Consider the following 18,200-nt stretch of genomic DNA (forward strand, 5'->3'; position numbering starts at 1 on the left):
CCATAGCTCATGGAGACTTCATTTCAACCTCTGAGAGCAAAATTTGTTCTCAGGATATGAACCAGGCACTGGAAGATCAAACTGAGGTGGAATTTTCCAGCCGCTCAATGTGATTCCCGGCAGAAGAAACAGTTCTTATCCAAACTCATAGGTTTTGGACAATGTCACCACAAGTTGGAGACTTTTGCAAAGCTCGTGAGGTGGATGCTGGCTGCCCCACTGTTTCTGGCAGGCCACCAAAAGATGCCACCACCCAGTGGCCTGTGTCTGAGGAGCTCTCAGAGCTGCTGAGCCACTGTTTTTGCATGTTCATGGCTCTCACAGAAGACAAGGGGCCAGTCCTTTTCAGATTCTTTTTCTTCTGTTTAGTCACATTCTAAGATGCACTCTCGACAACAACCGTCATTAAAATGAATGGAGGCCAACCCCAGCACACCGGTGTTTGCCATTTGTTCTCTAATGACCTGTAATGGGCACTGATAATGAAAGCCTTTTCCCAGAAATTTGTTTTTTAAATGAATCAACTGTGTCCAGGGCTAAGTAGGAAGATAACATTTTCTTCATTTTTAAAAAACTATAAAATACGTTATTCTTAAAGGAGGCAGTCAGTCAACTAGGAATAAAATAAATTATGCAAGAAGCATTTGGACTGAAAAAAGGGGATATTTTCAGAGAACATATAAGACACTATTAAGGGGAAAGAAAGCAGTACAAATTTGAATCCTGGAGTGTAAAGTCACCAAATCCTTCACGAAGTCCACATAAGAAAGGTCCAGTGTAGTGACATCTGTGGCTGTCTCTTCTCTGAGGACCACCCCTTCTCCACCCGCAGAGTCCGTGTGCCTTGGGTGTTGTTCTCCCCTCCCACCCAGTCAAGGGTGAACAGGCAATTCAGGCCCAGGCCTGCAGAGCCTCACTTATACCCCTGGCCACAAAGATTGGTTAAGGGATGGGGATGGGACTCAATGTGGACCAACAGAAATTAGGCTCAGCCTGTATTTCAAACTGCTGAGAAAAAGAGCCTCTCTCTTTCTTTTCTGCTGGGCTTGGGCTTTTTAAGAAGGTAAGTCCAACTGCTGGTAACCACTCTGCAATCAAAAGGAAAAAGCTTATCTAAGGAAAGTCAGCAAAGAGGAAAGCTGAGCTGAAAGCTGGCAAGAGCTGGGTTCTGATGGCAACACCTGTGCCCTGGACCCAGCCATGCCTGAATACAAATGTTCCTGCACACTGGAAAACCAGTAAGTTCCATTTTAGCCTAACTTACTTGGGCTAGGTTTTCTGTTACTTGCAACCAAGAACACTGATTGGTAAATCTGCTCAAGCTGACATACAGGGTCTTGAATAGAACTGTCTGTACATGTAAAAGATGTCACATTAGGAAAATTTATACCAGTGTTCAGTTTCCAGAAACATGTGAGGAAGACAGGAATAGCTCCTGTTAGAGCCCAGAGAGGCCCTGGATTGAGAGAAATGTAAACATTGCAAAAGCAAAGGCCCCAACAGTCACTTTAGTAGTGCATGGTGCTCTGTGACAATGTGTCAGACTATCACCACTGAATGTACGGGATGCAGTTTCCACAGTTCACTTACAGTTTGAGAAGGGGAAGGGATGCTACCCATCCAAATGAAAATAAATACCACATGTACTTTAGCAGGTTTAGCATAGTAAGTGAAGGCTAAACAAAACAACTCTGTGTAAGGAGTCAAAATAAGCAGGAATTTTCTGTAAGTCTACGCGATCACTATCTATATCCTCTCCGTATTAATCCCACCACGAATCTGGTCTATCCTGATTGTTTCTGAGTTGCTTTACCCTCTCAGAGCCTAGAACTAATCTCCTAGAGATATAGCCTAACTCCAAGGCAACCAAACAGCCTTTGCTAAAAGCTGAAGGTGTCAGAATTTGTCTGATGTGCTTAGTCTCGAGTTGCAACGCAGAAGAGGAATACAGCTTATTTTTGAACCTATTTTGTTGGCTTTTTAACATTATAAAACTCAAAGCAAAGAGGATGATGCAGAATGTCATAGGATCTTGTGTGACACTTAGAAACCAAAACAGGCCCTTTGTGGAAGAAAATTTGAGCAAAAAAAAAAGAGTTCCAGATGGTGAGGTCTATTTGACTATGAAGCAAAACTGTGATGAAAATAGGGAACGTCTCAGGCAAGTCAATTACATGAAATAAATTGACAGAAGATGTTCCATCGGGATCCAGCTAGCATGGAATTCTGGAATGGGAAGACAACATTACTAGGCTTCCCCAGCTTTAGTGTCTAAAGAGGTAAAAAGCATATTGACACAAGAAAACAAAACAATTGTAATATTACAGATGAGAAGCATATGTTCAAAGTTAACTATGAGCAGCTCCCCACATGTGCCCTGTATGATCTTGCCTCTGAGCCTTTTCCCACTGTTCCCTGTCTAAATCCAACCTATCCTCAAGATGCATGCTCAAGTGCCAATTTGATCACAAAGCCTTCCTTGATCATCCCAGTTCAAAGTCATCTCTCCTGCCTAGGAATTCCAGCAGCACCTTATCCTGTAGCACCCAGACCATTCAATACAGGTACTTTATGTTTCTGTTATTTCTCATCATGAAGGGCACGATCCCCTCTAACTCATCTTTAATGTGTTTACATATTGAAGACATTCAGAAAAATCTGTTGAATGGCAGAGAGAGTTAAAAAAGCTCAAAAAATGCTTCCACTATCTCTTGTCAGTTTCTCTTTGCACATTGGAATGGCTGCAGCTGGACTTTCTCCATGTGATGGGGAACACGGCTGCTGGATATTCTGGTAGGCAAGATAGATTCTTAACCCAGCTCCAGTTAAAATAAAACAAAAAAATCCATGAAAATATTATGGTTGGCCTGGCTTAGTCATGCGCTTGCCCCCATACTATTACCATCTCTAGGTCCTAAGGAATTGTGGTACACAATGTATATCATTGATGAACAACTCTACAAACAAATGAAATGTAATCATTTGAGCACCCCTATTCTTATTACAAACAATGGCTTTTTTTTTTTTGAGACGGAGTCTCGCTCTGTCATGCAGGCTGGAGTGCAGTGGTGTGCTCTCAGCTCACTGTAATCTCTTCGCCCCCGGGTTCAAGCGATTCTCATGCCTCAGCCTCCCGAATAGCTGGGATTACAGGCGCATGCCACCAGGCCCAGCTAATTTTTGTTTTTTTTTTTTTTTTTTAGTAGAGATGAAGTTTCACAACGCTGGCCAGGCTGGTCTCAAACTCTTGATCTCAAGTGATCCACCCACCTTGGCCTCCCAACATGCTGGGATTACAAGCATGGGCCACCGGGCCAGGTCAACCAATGGAAACCTTTCTAAAACACGGCACACATTTTTCTACCTTCAAAGACAGAATATATCAAATGCAATTTACTTGAGGCGAGAAAATTATAAAAATCAATACTGTCTTGTGCTGTTATACAGTTGTGACCAAAGAAGCTGCTGCTGGGTTTGACGGGTAGCTAGTTCTTTATCCAGACCTTTGTATTATTACAGTTTTTATGACTTCAGAAAAAGTTCTTCTGTACTTTGCCTCATCAGCAATTATTAACTTTCTATTCTGTGAATGTAACTACCTTTTGTGGTATGAGTGTTACTTCCAAAATACTGGATGGCGGAAAGCCAAGGAACCAAGTTTGCTGTAAATGTCTGCAAAAGCTATGTCCTGGACTTGGCAGTCTTGGAACGTGCTCTACCTTCACTTCCTGCTGAAAGGTTGTGTAACTCAGTTCCCTGTGGCTACAGATGATTAAACTGTAGAATCCCCTGCCTCAAGGTCTCCAGTCCATAGATGCTTTCCCTCAGGGCTGGGTGGCAGAGAATTTAGCAAAGCAGCAGGTGAAATTCTAAGGGGAATGAGGCTATGAAAGCACTGGGGCCGTCGGGGGTCATGGCAATCCAAAGCTATAAGGAAGCAGAAGCTGTGAGGGAGAGTAAAGCCCAGGCACAGAATGGTGGGAAAGAATAAGCCAGAGGGGAGCACTGAGAAGCAGCAATTGGATGTAGACAGGCCAACGCACCAAGTAGCTAAATGGTGGTCATGCGGAGCCAAAAGAGCCACTCCACTCCATTCTAGTCCTCGCCTTCCTCCAAGTGGCTCCACCTCCTTATAGTTCCTGCTCTGCCTGGACCCCAAAGCCCTAAGCAGCCTCTCCTGGATTCCTGGCCTGGGCTTCCTGCCCACACTCCCTCAGTCACCCTGATCTGAGGGTGTCCAACAGGTCTAGAGAGCTGATGAAATTGTGGGCTCTTCCGGCTACTCAGAGAGCTTTTGCATTCACTGCCAGCTATGTACATGGGGTTGTTCTAGATGAGTTAGGGGAAGGGTGTGTGTTATTCTTTAACTGAGATATGACTGGAACCCAGAGAGCAGCCTCCCTTCTGACCTTGTGCCCGTCACGAAGCAGGACTCTGCACCTCAGTACAACCCTCCAAACACATTCCAAATCCCCAGTGCCTGTTAAAAGAGCAACGATGACCATAATTACAGCAGGTAACTTCTACTGAGCCCTGATTATGAGCCAGAAGCCATGCGAAGTGCTCTACATGAACTATTTCATTTCATCCTAACAACCCTAGGAGGCAGACACTATTATTGTTTCCATTTAACAGATGAGGCTTATAGAGGGCAAGGAACTGTTCGTTGTACTCAGAAATAGAAAATCAAACACTACATGTTTTCACTTATAAGCAGGGACTAAATAATACACATCATGGACATAAAGACAGAAACGACAGACACTGCGGATTCCAAAAGTGGTGAGGGTCGGTGGGGTGACGACTGAAGAATTACCCATTGGGTACAATGTTCATTATTGGGTGACGGGTACATTAGAAGCCCAGTCCTCATAACATCACACAACATACCCATGTAACAAACCTGCACATGTACTTCCTGAATCTAAAATAAATTTTAAAAAGGAAGTGTTCATTGTAAAACAACTGATAAAGCTGGGATGCGAACTCTCGGTAAATCTGCCCCCAGAACCCAAGCTCTTAATACTGTGGAAGACTGAAGAATGAGGGAGTGGTTCGTACCGAAGCCCTTGTGAGGTGACATGGACGAGGATTCACATCATGCACCGTGTACAAGAAACTCCATTAAACTTCCTTTTAGCTATTTCTGTTCCCCAAAGTTCCTCCCTCACTGACAACACCCTCATCTCTCCTCCCTCTTCCCCATCCAGCCTCCAAAAACCCCAACCTGTATGTTCCACTCAGCAAAACCAGTGCAGGGCCCCTAGGGGCCCTGATTCGACCCCAGCTTTGTAAAGATACACACTCAGGTTTCACAGCTTCAGCGTGCAGCCAGGCCAGCCCCATGGTGATGTGTAAAAAACAACCTTGAAAAGATCATATCCTCTCCAGAGGAAAGGAACCATCTTCCTAGTTCAGCACATGGGCCAGCTCAGCTGAGCAGAGATGGTGTTTTCTTTCTCTTACTACAAATTCTTGGATTTCTATATGAATCTGAAGTAAAGCGAAGTATGGGGGTGTGGTAGCATATAAATAGGGTTTTACAGGAAATCACATTGCTCTTCTGTTTTGGGACCCAACACACTGATTATATATTCAGATTCTAGATGAGGGTCTCAGGTTTCTGTTGAACATTTTTGCACATAGAGACCTAATTCTTCCTGAGGTGTGCCAAGGCCAGTGGGTTACACTGGGAACCTGCTTACACAAAGTGAACCAAAAATGATGACTAAGGCAGAAAGCCATAACCTAAGTTTCAACAGGAACACTCAGGTTATAGCTAATAGCGCTCTCTATGCTCCAATTCAGAGCTAGCTATAGTCAAAATATCAACTCAACACAGGTTTTATTAACCCTCCCTTTGTAATGCCACTGGAGTTGGCATACGAGTGAAAAGAATGAACTCCTAGAGGTGGAAGAAGAGCTGCTAGTAGAAGAGTAGAAAAATCAGCCACGGATGCAAAGAAAAATACAGCAAAAAGAGTCTCATTCTTTGAAATGATGAACCAGGCACTTGCTTGTGGGCATCTAACCTAATTGATTCAAGCTGAAATTAAAGGCAGAACTTAATAACTTAATAACTGGCTTGTAAGGAAGAGGAAATTTAATTTAGAATTTCCTTATAGACAAAGAAACAGAAAAGAGAGCCCTCATACCTATACAGAGATTTGGGTATTGCATGAAAATTTGATAGTAAAACTTCCCCTGACCCATGGCAAGGCATAGTCTCTCTTCACTTATTTTTTCCTGGTTACATTGATCCAGGGTTTAAAGAACTACTCATTCTCAAAACTTTCCTTTTCCATATAAGGTAAGAAAATAATCCTTCAAGATATGAATTAAATTTTATTTTAATTGGATATTTGATATAGTGCATTATATAAGAAATTGTTACAAATTTTTGCCACTACAAATATTAGTAAACTGCTAGTTGTTTGGGAGAAAAAAAAAGAACAAATACAACCTAAGGATAAAGTATCTTGTTGCAATGGGGTGGGGAGGACTTCAAAAATGCAACACATGCAAATGATCAAATTGCAGCTTTTCATTCTTTGTGATATTTTTTCCTTTCTATGTCATTCTTACAGTCCACACTTTAAGTTTTCTTGAAATCTAAAACATTAGAGCCACAGAGTTCTCAGTGGGAAAAAAAAAATTGGGGACATAGCTTGGTAGAGTCTGAGAGGTAGGAAGCCTCCTGGAGAACAAGAGAAAAAAGTTGGATCATAAAACTAGAACTAGGGCCAGGCGTGGTGGCTCATGCCTGTAATCCCAGCACTTTGGGAGGCCAAGGTGGATGGATCACCTGAGGTCAGGAGTTCGAGACCAGCCTGGCCAACATGGCGAAACCCCGTCTCTACTAAAAATACAAAAATTAGCTGGGTGTGGTGGTGCATCCCTGTAATCCCAGCTACTTGGGAGGCTGAGGCGGAAGAATCGCTTGAACCCAGGAGGCAGAGGTTGCAGTGAGCCAAGATCGGGCCATTGCACTTCCAGCCTGGGCAACAGAGCAAGACTCCATCTTAAAAAAAAAAAATACAAACCTAGAACTCCTTCTACCCAACTCACAGCAACAAGGCCAAGGCAGATAAGGAAATTATACACTTCAAAGCAGATCTAGACAACGAACTAGGGAAATTATCGGAAACCCTGCCTACAATTGCAAAGATACTTCATTCAAACATAAATATTTTTGAGTAAATGACCCAAGTGCTCACTTACTACTTAAAATGTATCTTGCATTGGCAGCAATGCTCCCCCACATATGTAGATCTGATCTCCCTCATCTGAGCAGCAGCAAGGAGAGTATATTTTAGTCTTTTTCATAGTGCCTGGAGTAATGTCTCTCTTTCTCTTTTTCTTTTTAAGATGGGGTCTGTGTCACCTAGGCTGGAGTGCAGCGGTGCAATCACAGCTCATGGCAGCCTTGACCTTTTGAACTCAAACAATCCTCCCCTCAGCCTCCCAAGTAGATGGGACCACAGGTGCACACCACCACACTCAGCTAACTTTTTTTTTTTTTTTTTATAGAGATGGTATGTCATGTTGTCCAGGCTGGTCTTAAACTCCTGGGCTCAAGTGATCTTCCTGAAGTGCTGAGATTACAGGGGTGGGCCACTGTACCCTGGAATAGTGTCTTAAACAGTAAGTGTTCAATACCTGTTTGCTCACTGACTGGGAACGGACTGTCTGTCAGAGCTGGCCGATTCTGGATGCTGATATTAGTGAGTGCTCCAGAGTGCAGCTAGGCTACAGTAGCAAATATTCAACAGGTGGTGCCACACTCCAAAGGGAAACATTAGATGAAAGTAAGTTTGCGTTCCATTGAGGCTGAAGGGGAAAACGGGCAGTAAGGGCAATTGGTGGGTGTTCATTTCCTCATATGAAATGTTTATAGTCTTCTCTTGGGATAGTGTAGAGTCTGACTGCTGTCTGGGATGATTACCTTGGCCATGGCCATCACTAACATGTAGATCTTGTCTCTATTGGATTGGCATGTCCAGGATTCCCATGACTCCACTTCTTGATTTCTGATTTCTTGCCAGTTTATTTTCACTGTGACAACTAAACATTGTAAATGCTGTCATGGGATGACTAAGGACATATTTCCTCTAATTCTACTTCCATGCAAAGGATCAAGGGAAAAATGGGAAAGGGGATTGCGTGTGTGTGTGTGTGTGTGTGTGTGTGTGTGTGTGTGTGTGTGTGTTTGGGAGTAGGGTGTCTGTTTCTCCTCCAGAAGAAGCAGAGAGTTATATGGAGCTTCTACCATGAGGTCTATGCTGTAAGGCACAGTATATGGATGCTACAGAGGGGTTGCAGGCTTCCCCTGAGGCAGAGCAGAAGCCAACACATTCATTTGAAGAAATCTCTCTTGTGCTTCAGCTTTGGATTTACTAACCTTCCAGCAGCATTGCGCAAGTCAAAGTGCTGGAATTAGTGGGCTTTACTCATCTTTGTCTGTGACGTCTGATATGATGACAGACTTGCCAATTTCATTCTCCTTTCCTATCTCAGGGCCATCATCCTTAAATTCTAGTCTGCAAGTTTCACCTACTTAAGTTTCTGAAGGTTTTCAATACAGTGGTACACAAAATAGACTGAACAGGGCTTTCCAATTTGCTCAAAACCCAGAATGATTTCTATCTCACTGCTTTGGCAACTAAAAAACAAAACAAAAAGCCTCTTTTTAGTGAGCATAATCACAAACAATATCACTTCCACGCTTACAATAGAAGCTGAAAAGGATTATAAAATTACTAAAATGTCCCCATTTTCATTAGCACAAAGCAGGTGATCTTATTGTCCTGCAGGCAGGGGATGGTGACAAATATGGGTGATTTAAGCAGTAAGTCTGAGGTTACCAGGGCAACTGCTAATTATTATTGAGTAACTCTAGTATATCTCCATAAAGGTCAGGAGTTAAGGTTTTTCCATTATATATTCTGCTTTAAAATGGAGTTTTCAAAGGAAATTGGGTAGATAGCAGATGGAGAATGACAGATGAAGATCAGGTGAAAGAACTATATATAGCTCAACATAACTGAACTACTTACATTTCACAATGTTGGTTGGGGGTTGGAGAAGGAGTTCATGAGTAGCTGCTCAACGTTAAAATTGACTTTCTGGTTTCTTAAGTTAGGGCTCTCTAATTTTAACAGGAAATCTGAGGCTGGGTGCAGTGGCTCATGCCTGTAATCCCTGCACTTTGGGAGGCCAAGACGGGTGGATTACCTGAGGTCAGGAGTTTGATACCAGCCTGGCCAACACGGTAAAACTCTGTCTCTGCTAAAAAATACAAAAATTATCCAGGTGTGGTGCCACGAACCTGTAATCCCAGCTACTCATGAGGCTGAGGCATGAGAATCGCTTGAAACTAGGAGGTGGAGGTTGCAGTGAGTTGAGATCGCGCCACTGCACTCCAGCCTGAGCAACAGGGTGAGAGACTCTATCTCAAAAAAAAAAAAAAAGATATCTGAAATAGCCCAGAGGCAGGGGTCCAACTGGTTCTACTCAGCTTTCTGAGCGAGAGCTCAGTTAACTCCATATATGATTTCCTCTGCTGTGCCAAGAGTTACCACTTACTACACTGACACGGAGCCCTGGGTGAGGCCAGCCTGGAGAGAGGGAGCCATTTGGCCACTGACGGAATGATTCAATGATCAATGGCCTGAATTTCGTTTTCACTTAAAACATACCGGGCCAGGCACAATGACTCACACCTGTAATCCCAGCACTTTGGGATGCTGAGGTGAGAGGCTCTCTTGCATCCAGAGGACTAGCCTGGGCAGCATAGCAAGACCCCATCTCTACAAAAAATAAAAAATTAGCTGGGTATGGCGGCACGTGCCTGGGACTATCCAGCTACTCAGGAGCTGAGGTGGGAGGATCGCCTGAGCCTAGGAGGCTGAGGCTGCAGTAAGCTGTGATTGCACCACTGAACACAGCCTGGGAAACAGAGTGAGACCCTGCAACAACTTCTTGGTAAAGGCCTTACTCTTCTGTCAAATAGCATCTCATTTAGATTCCTAGCTATTGAGGTAATACAAAAAAATTTAAGGTTAAAAAGAAAAATCTTGGCCAGGCGTGGTGGCTCACGCCTGTAATCCCAGCACTTTGGGAGGCTGAGGCAGGTGGATCACGAGGTCAGGAGATTGAGCCCATCCTGGCTAACACAGTGAAACTCCATCTCTACTAAAAATAGAAAAAATTAGCAAGGCGTGGTGGCAGGTGCCTGTAGTCCCAGCTATTCAGGAGGCTGAGGCAGGTGAATGGCGTGAACCCAGGAGGCAGACCTTGCAGTGAGCTGAGATTGAGCCACTGCACTCCAGCCTGGGCGACAGAGCGAGACTCTGTCTCAAAAAAAATAAAAAAGAAAAAGAAAAATCTTTTCTCACAAAGACATGTTCCAAAGCTTTAAGAGAATGAATGAATGGTCATTTCAAAACTAAGCAAATGTATTTCTGAGTTTTTGAAGCTAAACAATCAATGCACGCACATGTAAAAAAAAAAAAAAATTCCCAGACTACAAGAGGGTAGTGTTATAATGAAAATTCAGTGTTCCTTCTGCCACAGATCAGCATCCCATCTGCCTCCTTCAGGGAAAACCACACAGATTCATTCCCCTGTATCTTCCCAGAAATATTACAGGTATTACACCCACCCATGTGTGTCTATATATCTTGTGTCTATATCCCTGGATTCTTATATAAAATAGTATCATATAACGTACACTGATGGTTTTCAAATCTAGCTGCATATCAAAATCACTTGGGAAGCTTCAGAAACATACCACCACTCAGACCCTACAGCAGATCAGTTAACTCTGAGGGTCCAGGGAAGGGGCCTAGGTGTTGGTATTTTTTATTTTAGGCTCCCCAAGTGGTGCTAATGTGCCATCTGGACTAAGAGTCACAGCTGCACACTCTCCTGCACCTCTTTTTCCCCCTTAAGGTGCCTTTGAAGGTAGCTCTAGACCAGCACATACAGAACTACCTAATTCCTCTGTTGTACTGGATAGTACTCAACTCTACCATTTACTCAGGCCATACTTTATTGATAGCTATTCCTGTTGTTTCCACTCTTTGGACATCATTAATTTGCCTCTCCAGACACAATCTTTACCCTGATCTCTTCTCTGGGATCTAACCAGCACGGATTTCTTCAACAGGGCTTTTGCAACCTCTGGCTTCCTGTTGGGTTCACCAATGGGCAGCTCTTTAGACTAGCAGGGGGAAGGAGAGGGCCAAGCCATTTATTCCATTTCTGAAAGGTCTGGCTGTGTCCCTTGACCAAAGGTCACTGCTCCTGTCAAGGCACCAACTCGTATATCCTTCTGGGTTTCTGTACCACTTTCCTCTCATGTCCTCTCAGCTAAGGGTGGTGACTGGGCAGCAGCTGCCAGCCCTGGCTTACTGTGTTATCTCTTGTGATTCCTCGGCCCTAACTCTTTTGTTAATAAACCCTCCTTGAGTTATGTTATTTCGAATGCACCAAAGTTTCTTCTTAGGATCCTAATACATCATCCTTGAATGAACACCTTTGCCTTTATTTGTTTGTGGACAATAACATCTTGGTTTTCCCTGAAGACAAGGCTCCTCCTGTATAGGGCAACAAGAGGTAATAGGGTAGTCTGTAATGCAGCTATTTTATCCCTTTTCTGAGTATTTTTGACAACGGCCAGGGAATAGCCCCATCACCAGCTGCCTTTACTTCATAAAGAATATTAGAAGGAACATTAAAGCAATGTCTTAGTGAGAACTCCACTGCTTCCTTGTGAAGGAAGGTGAGAGATACTAGAAGAGAATTTGATAGTGCAAATGCAGTGAATGACTAAGATGCTACATTTCCAGATAATTTTTTTTTTTCAGAAGCTCTTTTCCTTTTTGCCATAATGACAGTCAAATCAACACAGAGTCCTAGGCTGGAGAGAATTCCTGAGGCTAAATTCTTCCCCAGTGGAGAGTTGAGATTGCAATTAGTTTCTAGTCTAATTAGCGTAGTTTCCAGTTGGCTCCACCCAGTGGAGGAACAATAGGGTAGGGGGCTTTGACCAACGCTCTTTGTGTGAACAGTTCGATGACTGTCTTGGAAGAGGAGCACTTCTATTGATTTCAGTGTATTTTATTATTTATAGTTAATTTAATTTGGGGTATTTTAATTCATTTTTAAAATTATATCAATGTTTTTAATCTGGGTTGTTTTATGTTACATCAGGATCAAACAAATAAACAAAAGTAAACATTGAGTGTCCATCTGCTGCCACCATGGAAAGAAATCAATACTAGGGGTTTGTTTATTGGTGGGGGGGCGGGGGGCAGTCTGAGAGCAAATAATAAGAAGGAATAAAAATAATAGTAGAAACCAATTTTTATTGATTGGTTTTATTGATTGATACTCTGAACGAGGCCATTTACTAAGTGTCAGAAAGGCATTATCTTATAACCTTGAAAGTAGGTGTTATTATTATTATTACCATTTCACGGAAGAGGTTTATCTCAGAGATAGCAAATAACTTTCCCAAGTTTACACAGTTAGGAAATGGCAGAGCTGAGGCTTGACCCTGGTAGATCCACAATCAGGCCACACAGGCTTTCCCCTGCCCCAGATTCTAAAGCTTACCAATGCTTTTCACATGATATAACCCTATAACCCATTTCAGTCTTCGGAAAGCTATCTGTGGCCATACACTTATATATAAACAAAATCTCTGTTCTCTGGAAGGATCTCTACCATAATAATGCCATCCATTATGAGAAATACATTATCCCCCCTCAAAAGTAGAATGTTGATTTAGAATAGCATTTCCCAAACCATGGAATGCTGTTTCAAGAGGCTTAAGAGAAGTGCTGTAGAAATCATGTACTACAGTCTATGTATTTAGGAAATGCAGCATTAACAGATGCCCCTTCAAGATGGACATATTAAAGGCTCAGAAGTTCTCTAGTCAATAATTTGTTGAACTGGCCAGGCATGGTGGCTGACGCCTGTAGTCCCAGCACTTTGGGAGGCTGAGGCAGGCGGATCACTTGAGGTCAGGAGTTCAAGACCAGCCAGGCCAACATGGTGAAACCCTGTCTCTGCCAAAACATATAAAAATTAGCTGGATGAGGCGGTGTGCACCTGTAGTCCCAGCTACTTGGGAGGCTGAAGTGGGAGAATTGCATGAACCCAGGATGTGGAGGTTGCAGTGGGCTGAGATCACACCACTGACCTCCAGCCTGGATGACAGAGTGAGACATTATCTCGAGAAAAAAAAAAAAAAAAAGAAAGAATCTGTTGAACTTAGTCCAAAGCAGCTCTTGCCCCCTTCCCTTCCTGTACCAGTCTGGGAAATGCTGATTTAGACATCTCTAATCTGTCCACGTTGATGCTCATCCATCACCTTCAGTATCACATAGCCTGAGAGCTATTTTTCTGTCAATACCAGCATCTTGATCTTTTCATGTTACACACACAATAGATAAACAATAAAAACATCTACTGGATTGATTAATTGATACATCCACCCTGTCTTGATTTGTAACCAACAGGCACGCATTTGCAAAACAGCTGACTGGGCTTTTGGGGGGAGATGGAAAGTGCAGCACTGGTGAGCTAATAGGTTCCTGTGAAAAGCAAACCCATCCCTCCTCAGCTGTATAAGCTGCGACTGATCCCAAAGGCCATGGGCAGAGCTCAGTTAAGCCCCAGTACTGTCATCACTGCACAGACAATCAGAGGGTGCTGGTGATGACACAGGCTTGGCCCCGAGAGCTTTACACTGAGGTAAGTCCTGATTTTATTCTGGTGGAAGTCCATGAGCTTAACGCACTAGATCACTATGCACTATGGCTCTCAGACTTGAGCATGTATCAGAATCATCTGCAGGGTTTGGTAAAACATAGATCGCAGGGCCCTCCTTCCAGAATATGCTGATCCTATAGGTCTGGGGTGGGGCCTGAGATTCTGTAGATCTAACAGGCTCCCAGGTAACACCAATGATGCTGGTCTCAGGACCACACTCTGAGAACCAGTGCACAGAGCTAAGAGTCTGCCTTAGAAGACCAGTGTAATAGAGACCAAATGAAGCCTACAGTAGATCCTGCCTGGCTTTCTAGATCCCTAATGCAGAGAAGGAGTTAAAAACAAGATTCTAAGGCTGTTTCCAACTAGGAATGCTTTCCTAGCTAAGTAAGCATCTGCTTTCCAGATTGACTAAAAAAGGTTTCAAAAGCAGTACTTGAACTCTAATGTACTTTTAATTTACCCAATTTAGAATCTGAATCTGTGAATAAGATCCCTCAGATTAAATACACAGAGGCAGAAACAATTCTAACCTAATCCTAAATAAGAAAAATAACACTTTAGAGTTCCTTCAAAGTTCCCTTACAGGCATAACAATGCTGAAAAAGCCATGCAAAATCTTAAGCCTATTTCCTTCCCAAATATTCTACCAAAAATTTGAGATTTAAAATGCCTAACACTTACACAAATAAAATACAGTGTCATAAGGCATTTGAGCGCAGCTAAATTCAAAATGAAATTCAGTCATTCATACCTTTAATTAAACTCCAAAGCTTTAAGCATGTACTGTGTACGTCAGGGCAATTTTTGGAAACTGTTTTAGGTTATTTAGCAAGATTTATAAGTTTATAGAAAAAATACAGACCCTTTATATGATTTGAGCTTGTACAGGAGAAAAGAACAGAACAATATGTGTAAAGGAAAACATTTTTCCATTTGTGATTTCCACTCTGCTGGAAAACAGGGATGTGGCTAGGCATTCAAACGGCGCTCTGCCCCTACCTCCTCCCATACCCCCTCTGCTGACAGGCTGTAGAGATCCAAGTGCCACCGATGGGTCCCTGGTGCTTGGGAAAGAAATCCTGCTGGGTCACCAAGTGCGAGGACTGTCTCAAGCAATTTTTACATTTTAAAAAAGAAGAACCACCACTAATAACCAACACATTTATCTCATAAAAATCGAATGGAGGAAGGAATTTCTACCCTCAACCAAGGGAAGCCCAGCTGGGCTCCCGATTGATGAGTGAGATCTTGCTTAGGGAAAGAGAAAAGTGGACATGAAGCCACTCAGAAAATGGGTCACACCACTAACAAACTGAAAATGTCAAGGGAACGTGGCCTAGTTACAGGGCAGAGCTGTGGCCTCCACAGCCCAGGAGCCTGAGGTGACAGAGGGAGGGTATCTGGCATGTCCAAGAAACAACAGTGAATGAGTAAGTAAGCTGGAATCACCAAGGGCACTGTGGGGAGCAAGGAGAGCAAACGAATCCTCTTGAAAACAATGAGGCGTTCAGGTTGTTTCAAAGGTGGGGAATGTCACCAACTTTTCAGGCAAACCGGTCTGAAGAGACCTTTTCTGCTTGGAGGTGGGTGAGAAACAGGATCCTCAATTTAAAAGGAAAGATCCTACTCCACAAAAAGTTGATCCAGGCACAGAGGAAAACTTCCTCTTTCAAAGCCCCACATTCCAAAGGATGACAAATAGAGACAATTCTAGTAAAATCATAGCTGCCTGTTTGGGTGTAACCCTTTGGCATAAAATAGCATGGGGATGGGAAAATAGCTTTTTTTAAAAAAATATGCCTTGAATTATCACTTTTCTAATGCATATTATTCATTTTGCCATTCATTTGGTCTCAGTAAATAACAGCTATGCACACAATTATCAGGTACCCTGTGGGATTCAGAGGTTTCCAAATCTTTCAGGAACAGGGCGTGGCGTGTCTACCTTAGCTGGTCTTGCTTTAAGGAGGGGTAGCACCTGCCTCTATAGCAGAAGTTCCTTCCTCCTCTTCACTGATCACTTAAAGCCTGGCTGAGATATAGCTCCAGTCTCAGATTCAAGGTAGGAGGTTGGTGGGGGAAGGTGAGTGGGACAGCCTGGGACATTTCTCTGCACAGGAAAAATACATACCATGGCTGAGGGACTGGAGAAAAAGTAAGGACAGTGTGTGGGGGGAGCCCTCCAAAATAATACTAATAATTGCCATACACAGTACTAAAATATGTAAATAAAAGATGATCTTAATTTTCATGCCACCTATTTGAGGAGGTTATGATCACACTATTTTACAGATGAGAAAATTGAGGTACAGAGAGCTAAAGTCACTTGCCTCCTTCTCCTCCAAATCCCTATCTCCTTGATTCTCCAGTAGTTTTCTCCCTGGGACTTCTCAATATACTGTGTGACATACTGTGTTAAACACTGATTTATCTCCTGTCTCCACTAGAATATAAAATCCATGAAAGCAGAAACTTTTTTTTTTTTAATATTTTTAAATCACTGTATCTTCAGCACTCAGACCACCACCAGGCCCACAGCAGGAGTTCAACTGATATTTGTGGAATGAATGTTGACCAATTAAAGCTGAAGATAAGTAAAATTTGAGAGATATCTCTGAAGGCAAGTCTTCCCTGAATTTCATCAGAGAGCAGCTGAATCAAACTCAGAAGAAGCCAGCAATGTTTCAGAGAAACAACTCTGTCTGGACGCAGGCCTTGTTTATCCTTTGAATTCCAGGGACTGTTCTCTGGCCACTAAGACAGGAGAGGAAGGTTGACTCTGGCAGAATCTGCAGGCGTTTGGCATGCGTGCATCTTTTAGGTCACCAGAAATAACTTGGAAATGCATGAGCGTGTGTGTTAAGACGGAAGGACAAGAAAAATTAGTTTTATTTATGAGGCTACTGAGCAGTTAGTTATTTTTTAGGGGTGGGGACCACTTAGGCAGAGAGAACTCCAAGGTTGGGTTCCGTCATTGCGGTAATTATCCTGGCCCTCCTAGCTTTCTTTCAATCTTTCAATCTTTGTGGTCTAAAGAAGGCATTCACCTAGTAGTATCTAATTTGGGGAAATTACTGCAGCATGTTATGTCCCTGGTGGGGCGTCCCCTGACTTCTTTCTCAGCATTTGTTTACTTCCTCCTTTAAAATCACTCTCTCCCAGAAAGGAGTTGGCATGATGCCCCACTGGTCACTGTGGAAGGAGAGAATAATTTATTTCTGCAGCCCTCGGTAAGCACCCATTGAACGACCCTCATCCTTGGAGGTGGATCAGCCCCATTTCTTCCACCAGAAAGAGTGGAAGGTGGTGGTAGTGGGCATGCTCAGGTCCAGAGACCAGTATCATCAGCCAGGCAATGTTGATGCCAGAACCAAAACCTAGGGTTTCCGGCTTTCCATTCCAATGTTTGAGCCACCTTTCTTGTTTGCCTCAGCCATTAGCCATAAATTTTGTTTCTTAAATTTCTTAGAATCTCAGTTACGAGTTGTTTTCTTTCCAAGAAGATTCTGAAAACTGAGAGGCTAGTCTCCATGCTGCACTATGCTACAGTGAGACCCTTCCATACCTTTCTATTCATGCAGACAGTTCAGCTCCATCCCAAGACAGCTGCCCATGACTCCAAGGTCACAAACTCACAGGACTTGTGTCAGTTTACTATCACCGCATATTAAACCACCCTAAACTCACTGGGTTTCAACAATCACAATGTGATATTTATCACGAATCTATAGGTTGTCTGGGAAGCTTTAGCTGGTCTTGCCTGACTAACCCAGGTGGCTGCAATTCAACTGACTGATGGTCCCGATACTGAGCTGCCCTGAGAGAGATAGCTGGGCTTCTCTCTCCAGTAATCCGTCATCTTTAAGGAGGCTATAACAGGCTTCTTTACATGGTGACTGGGTTCCAAGAGGATGAGAGAGAAAGCTGTGAGGCATTGTGGCCTGGGCCTGGGAAGGCACATGATGTCACTTCCTCCACATTCTATTGGCCAAAATAAGTCAAAGGGTAAAGGCCAGCCTAGATTCAAGGGCTCCAGCCCTTAATGGGAGGGGTTGCAAATATTCTGTGGCCATTTTTATCTACTATGGGCCTACAGGCATTAGGTATAAAAGTGAAGCAGGCCAGCTATGAGATTATAGAGATCAGAGAGTATCATCTGCTCCCAAGTTTCACATAGGTTTAGTGTAACCACCTCTTCTGACATTTCAAAAGAAGCTGGAAATCTGGATTTAAAAAGATGTATTAATAGACTTTATATTTTAGAGCAGCTTTGGGTTTACAGAAAAGTTGCATGAAAGTTTTACACACACTATCTCTATTTCTACATTCTGAGTTTCCTTAATTATTAATATCTTGCATTAACGCGACACACTGGTTACAACTAATGAACCGATATAAATATCGGTTCATTA

General features: G+C 43.0%; 1 protein-coding gene across 6 annotated transcripts in view; it reads right to left on the minus strand.

Moving 5' to 3' along the window:
• ARHGAP26 (Rho GTPase activating protein 26) overlaps window positions 1–18,200 on the minus strand; it is a 471,824-nt gene that overhangs the window by 58,486 nt on the left and 395,138 nt on the right. The window contains exon 21 of one of the 6 annotated variants that reach the window (XM_030827210.1): window positions 3,208–4,480. The exons of the other annotated variants lie outside the window; for them this stretch is intronic. Within the exon in view, the coding sequence (XP_030683070.1) occupies window positions 4,420–4,480 (61 nt within the window). The 3' untranslated portion in view covers window positions 3,208–4,419. Of the gene's footprint in view, window positions 1–3,207; window positions 4,481–18,200 lie in introns of those variants that run through there. 6 annotated transcript variants of the gene reach the window in all.

This window comes from Nomascus leucogenys, chromosome 2, assembly GCF_006542625.1.
Source record: "Nomascus leucogenys isolate Asia chromosome 2, Asia_NLE_v1, whole genome shotgun sequence".
NCBI lineage: Eukaryota > Metazoa > Chordata > Mammalia > Primates > Hylobatidae > Nomascus > Nomascus leucogenys.